Here is a 6,062-nt window from a genome sequence, read left to right as displayed (position 1 = left end):
TTTTCTAGAATGATTCAAAAACACAGAGATGAATTACATGTGCCATTTTTGGTGTCTACCATCCTACAAAATTTGAAACTGACAGCTTGAAAACTGGTTGTCTCTCGTGCAGGTGGCGAATCTTTGTTGATGGCGCTCCGCAGTGCGTCGACGTGAACAGTCTGTTTGAACTCGGGCCAAACCTTCTTTACACACAGAAGAGGTGAATGCTAACAGTTGGTGCACATTGTGAATGAAATGTGGTCTGAACCAGCTGGCTTGAGCTGTGTTTGTCCCTCTGTCCTCAGTCCGGCTACTAACCTGTACTATCTGAACGGCTTCACCACCCGAGTCGAGTCCTGGAAGAGTTTTTCAGAGCTGGAGATGATTTTCACCTACAGCGCACAACAGAATGGCATCGCCAGTAAGAAACAACGCAGCACATCTCATTCATCTTTGTGTTTTTGAACCTTTCTAGCTACAGGACATCGCTGCAAAGTTTTTATTTCCCCTTGTGGTTATTCTGGGTCTTTATTCTTGTATTTACTTTATCGTTCTTTCATCATTTGTATTTATGTTTTAGTAGTTTTGTGTCTTTTTGATTATTTTGTGCTTTGTTGTAGGTTTCTGTGTTTTGTGAGCATCTGTAATTGTTTTTTTTTTAGCGTTGTATCTCTTGTAGTGTGTTTGTGGGTAGTTCTTTGAGCCCGATCGCCTCTTTGGCTCTTGGCGAAGGCGGTCGTACTTTTCTCCTCTCCTCCTCTCCCTTATCTTCCCTGCTTAGTTCTTATGTCCTTGTCTTGTCTCGTGTGTATTACTTTCCCTGGAACACTCTCTCACAGTCTGTTTCTAAAACCTAAAAGAGAATTATGGATTTGATGAATTGGTCTCTGAACGCTATTGACACCCTTTTCTCAACGAGAAGTCTGGGCTCGGGTGAGCCCGAGTGCCCTGGAGGGACTTTCCCTGCCAGATACACGATGGACGGGTGGCAGAGGATCGTGTGCCTGGCGGGACTGTGGATCGAGGACGCTGAAGATATCTACCTATTCAGAACCATGATAACAGGGTTCTTGCTGATCGGAGCTGGCTTGGCCCTGACTTATCGGAGAATTAAGAAAGCGGAACCGGCTGTTCAAACCCCCCAAGGCTGCCCGCTGGGATTGAAACGATGGGACGAGGTGCGGCTTCTCAACATGGGCTCACTGAGTGCAGCATGGTTAAGAGCTTGGAGAAGCTTACGGCTGCTGTGAACACTCAGAATAAGACCTCTGAGCGTACATTGGATCACATCTTGGAGCAGCTCACTGTGATCGTGAGTTCTCAGAATCGGCTCTTTGAGCACAAGACTGACAACATCACGGAGCACAAGTTTGATAACATCATGGAGAAGCTCGCGGCTCTCCAACGGGAGATTGAGAGACCAGTGTTGGACTGTTAGAACTGCTTTGAAATTCTCATGAGCTGTTCGCACTAAAGTAAAAACCACCATCATAATGCGGCTATCCCTTCGGCACCAGCTGTGGGCTCAAGGCTGGAGCTGAACAACAACTCCCTGATAACGACTGTTTAGTCTGTTCTTCCCATTCCATGCAAGCCCACCTGGGTTGGCTGGAAGACTGTTTACTTAGCCTGGCAGGGCGAAGGACACTGTCTCAGCTGAACTCTGGACACGCACACACACATACACTGATAAGCACTCATCCCTCCTCCCTTTCCAAACGCCTTCGATGTTTGTTCCCTCCTGGAGGACACGGCGGGTCTGGGCAGGATGGCTGTGTGCGCCCCGGCTTACACCCCCTACCCGACCCTGTTGCTGGTCACGTGCTCTATATTGTTGTGCTGTGGACATTTTGTGCTTTCTGTGCAGAGGAGTTTTTTTTGTTTCCTGTTCTCACGCTGTCCTCCCAGGAGCCCAGCATGAGTAGAGGTCTCTTTTTTCCTCCTTGACTTTCCCATTGTAGTTATATTTCAGTGTTTTTCCGTAATGCTACCGTGTCCGACCTGTCTCCCCATGTGATGTCTGTGTTGTGTGTTAAGAGGTCGGGGGGGGGCAACTTGCATGTGACAAATAAAGGCTTCTTGCTTCCTGACTCGGCGATCGGGCGCCGTGACAAAGAATAATGAGACGGTTGATTCTGTCTCTCAGGGTTCGTTAAGGCTCATTGGATGGAGGATTGGTATTTTGGCTACCAGTGTCTGAACGGCAGCAACCCTCTCATGCTCCGTGAGACCCGCCACCTCCCTCCAAACCTGTCTGTCACCTCTGACATGCTCCGCCCCTTCCTGCCTGAAGGCTCCTCCCTCGAAAAAGAGCTACAGGTGTGTGCTGTTGTGACTTTCAGCTGTGCGTTATTTGCAGCTGCCCTTTTTAATCAGTGTGTTTGTTCGCTGTGACAGAAAGGCAACATTTACCTGTTGGACTACGAGGTTCTAGACGGTGTTCCAGCCAACGTGATCAATGAAAAGCAGACGTATCTGTCCGCCCCGCTGTGCCTTCTCCACCTGAACCAGCAGGGGCAGCTGCTCCCCATCGCCATCCAGGTTTGCTTGTTATGTAGAAACCTGACTGTGACGATTGTCTTCAGTTGGAATCCTGTTGTCTAAGTTCAGCCCATTCACCCTGGGAATGTGGTCCCATCCTTCAGCTGCAGCAGAAACCTGGCCCTCAGAACCCGGTCTTCCTGCCCTCTGACTCTGGCTACGATTGGCTGTTGGCTAAGATGTGGGTTCACAGTGCAGACTTCCAGTGCCACCAGCTGATCTCACATTACCTGCGGACTCACATGATGGCAGAGCTGTGCTGCGTGGCCACGCTGCGGCAGCTCCCAGATGCACATCCACTGCACCAGGTAAACCCCGCTGACCTGCAGCTCGCTCGACTTCACCCACAGGAGATCAGAGAACAGAATTGTTGTATCCAATCATTTCTGCTTTTAAATGGCTTGAGCTGTCTTTTCTCTCATTTCTTTTATGGACAGCTGCTACTGCCGCACGTCAAGACATCTTTAAAGATAAACTTCGGGGCCAGAGCGTCACTGCTGGCCTCCAAAGGACTGTTTGATCAGGTAAAATGCAGGAAGTAACAGGAACCACAAAGAGGAGAACAAACAAGCAAAGTAAGATCTGTTGTGTTCCCTGGTCTCGTCCTTCCAGGCTGTCGGTTCTGGTCTGGCGACATTACCCCTTCTCCTCTCCAGGGGATCGGCCAGGATTTCCTATCGAACCCTGTGCGTCCCCGAAGACTTGAGCGACCGCGGTTTGGACAAACTGCCGCAGAGCTTCTACGCCCAGGACGCTCTGAGGATCTGGGACACAGTGCACAGGTAAACGAGCACACCTGAGAAACACGAACACTCGTGCAAATGTTTTATCCGATGGTAACAGGAGATCCTCTGTGATCTGTGTGTGTTGCAGGTTTGTAACCAGCTGGGTGGAACTGTATTACCACGGAGACGACGCGGTGCAGCGTGACCCCGAGCTCCATGGTTGGCTCACAGACATCAACGCTCACGGCTTCAGTAATGGTGCGTTTTAGCAGTTTCTCCAAATCACTTTGCACCGTTTCAAACGATTCTGTCAGCAAACTGTGTTTACACGTTAAGTTAGTTCACGATAATATAATAATGATAATGACTGCTAGTTGTTCTTAGAGAGAGCTGAGTCTCCTTTCATGCTGCAGTGGAACTGCAAGCGTAAAGTGGAGATGGCTGTAGGTATAGAGGTGTAGGTGGGGGGTGGAGCTCCTGATGGAGAGCTGCACGCACTGGCAGAGCTTCAGTCGGTGGATGTAAGAGTAACAGGTCAGCTCACAGCATCTCGGGGCTCTGCAGAGACGAGCAGAGGGACCCGACGTCAAACTGTGTCGACCTTTGGATCTGTGCGGAGGAGGATCTGAAAAGTTGCACCAATATAAAATGATACTGAGCAGATGTGTGTTTGACACTGTATGGTATTAAATATTGATAGTTTGATGTAATGATATAATATTAAAAGCAAAACTTTTGGATTTTAGTGGTTAAATAATTAGAGATAAATATGTATGTTATTATATAAAGCTGACCACAGGATAGTTTTCCATGTTCGTGTGTTTTTATGTTCATTAACATTTGTTATTTATGTGCTTGGAACACTGAGCAGCTCTTTTTGACTCCGCCCTCGCCCAGTGCACACACATGTGCACGCATGCATTCACCTGAACATTGTGACTATGATGCCTCTGCACAGGTTTCCCTCAGCGCTTTCACACCAGAGCAGAAGTGGCCAAGTTTGTCACCGCGCTCATCTACTCCTGCTCTGCTCTGCACGCTGCTGTCAACTTCTCCCAGGTGAGTCGGCCACTGCGAGAGACGGGAAAAGCTCGCGGCTTCCTGCTGAGGATGTCCCGCCGCCTCACGTTTGTCTCCTCTCTCTTGCTGTCCTCCAGCTGGACTTTGCCTTCTGGGTGCCAAACTGTCCGGTCGCCATGTTGCGCCCTCCTCCGCAGGTCAAAGGCGCCGTCACAGAAGATGACATCATGTCCTTCCTGCCAGATGTGAACACGACGTGCCGCGTCCTGATGGCGCTGAATGGGCTGTCGCAGCCAGCCATCGACTTTGTGAGGCTCCGCCCACTCCTCATAAAACATTTACACTCACTTCTTCCTCAACTCCTCCTCTTCAAAATCTTTGTCATCTTCTTTTTCATCATTTACATTTTTTCTTCTTGATAAGCTTTTTCTTTTGTCTTCCTCCTCCTCCTCGGACACCACAGCCAATCACTGCCTCCATCTCCTCCTATCCCACCATCCTCCTGTCACTCCGACCCTCTGCACCTCCTCTGAGGTTCTCTTTCTGATCATTTTCATTTCAAATCATTGTAATGCGTCTCGTTATTTGTCACGTTTTTGAAGATTAAATCTGTGTGTCTCCCCCTGCAGGTTCCTCTCTGTCACTACAAGGAGGCTATTTTCAGGGAGGACGCTCACCGCAGGCTGTTGGAGGAGGTGCAGGCACAGCTCCGGGACATCTCTGACGCCATCGCAGAGCGTAACAGCCAGCTGGAGCTGCCGTATCCGTACCTGAGCCCCGAGCGCATCGAGAACAGCGTGGCCATTTAGTAACTGTCATCGTCCTCACCTGCGATCATCATTTCCAACAGGAAAAAAACCTCTCCATGCACCTAATTATCGATAATCGTTCCTGTTTTTTAAATCTGATCATGTGACGGACTAATCGTTTCTGCTGGGATACTTCTCTTCAAACCGCAACATTTTTCACGTACTAACTTTTTTCTTTTCTTCGAGGTGACTGTAACGCGCCTTAAACTCAGATGTTCTCCGACTCTGGTGAAGGACTCATGATGAAATTAATGGCTTGCTTTGTGAGCTCACCAAATTACTTTGTTTGGCGTCAATGAAGTGACTTGGTGTGAGCTCACACTGTGTTACATGAGTACACGAGTTTAAATATTAGAGTAAGTCTCTATTCTAATGTCTAAGGAGCTTGGAAAGAAATCATCTTGACCTTAAGAAGACGTTTCACCTCTCATCCGAGAAGCTTCTTCAGTTCTAAGGTCAAATGGTGGAGAGTCCCAGATTTAAGCTCAGTGGGAGTTTCCCCCCACAGAGGGACAAAAGGACCCCCTGATGATCCTCTAATCGCCTGAGCCAAGGTGTGAAACTGGGTGTGGGTCCCAATCAGCCAGAGTTTCAGGTGAGTTCATTGTGAAACCTGGCCCCACCTTATCATGCGAATTCCTGAGGTCAGATGGCCCAGGATGTGAGTGGGCGTTAAGGCGTCTGGGAAGGATCTCAAAACTGGATTATAGATGGCAGAGAGTTGGTGTCGTAAACCCGCCTCTGTTCAAAGATGGTCGCTCACAGTGGACATAGATGGCTTCTTTCACTCCTCTTTCAAACCATCTGTCCTCTCTGTCCAAAATGTGAACATTGGCATCCTCAAAGAGTGACCTTTGACCTTTAGATGCAGATGGACAGAATCACTGCAGTCTTGCCCCTCCCTGGAGCCTGGTTCTGCTGGAGGTTTCTTCCTGTTAAAAGGGAGTTTTTCCTTCCCACTGTCGCCAAAGTGCTTGCTCATAGG

The 6,062-nt window shown here is 48.8% G+C and overlaps 1 protein-coding gene across 1 annotated transcript in view; it reads left to right on the top strand.

Moving 5' to 3' along the window:
* zgc:152891 (uncharacterized protein LOC767741 homolog) overlaps window positions 1-5,552 on the top strand; it is a 37,144-nt gene extending 31,592 nt beyond the window's left edge. Inside the window, exons 6-16 of the mRNA XM_014329347.2 lie at window positions 113-202; window positions 288-403; window positions 2,129-2,301; window positions 2,380-2,523; window positions 2,628-2,831; window positions 2,961-3,047; window positions 3,136-3,305; window positions 3,397-3,506; window positions 4,207-4,307; window positions 4,406-4,576; window positions 4,898-5,552. Of these exons, the coding sequence (XP_014184833.1) occupies window positions 113-202; window positions 288-403; window positions 2,129-2,301; window positions 2,380-2,523; window positions 2,628-2,831; window positions 2,961-3,047; window positions 3,136-3,305; window positions 3,397-3,506; window positions 4,207-4,307; window positions 4,406-4,576; window positions 4,898-5,077 (1,546 nt within the window). The 3' untranslated portion in view covers window positions 5,078-5,552. The remainder of the gene's footprint in view (window positions 1-112; window positions 203-287; window positions 404-2,128; window positions 2,302-2,379; window positions 2,524-2,627; window positions 2,832-2,960; window positions 3,048-3,135; window positions 3,306-3,396; window positions 3,507-4,206; window positions 4,308-4,405; window positions 4,577-4,897) is intronic.
* The last annotated feature ends 510 nt before the right edge of the window (window positions 5,553-6,062 follow it).

This window comes from Haplochromis burtoni, unplaced genomic scaffold (assembly GCF_018398535.1).
Source record: "Haplochromis burtoni strain Fernald_Lab_line unplaced genomic scaffold, NCSU_Asbu1 Contig_505, whole genome shotgun sequence".
NCBI classification, from domain to species: domain Eukaryota; kingdom Metazoa; phylum Chordata; class Actinopteri; order Cichliformes; family Cichlidae; genus Haplochromis; species Haplochromis burtoni.
The sequence above is the reverse complement of the archived record's forward strand: the minus strand, read 5'-3'. Positions and strand labels throughout refer to the sequence as shown.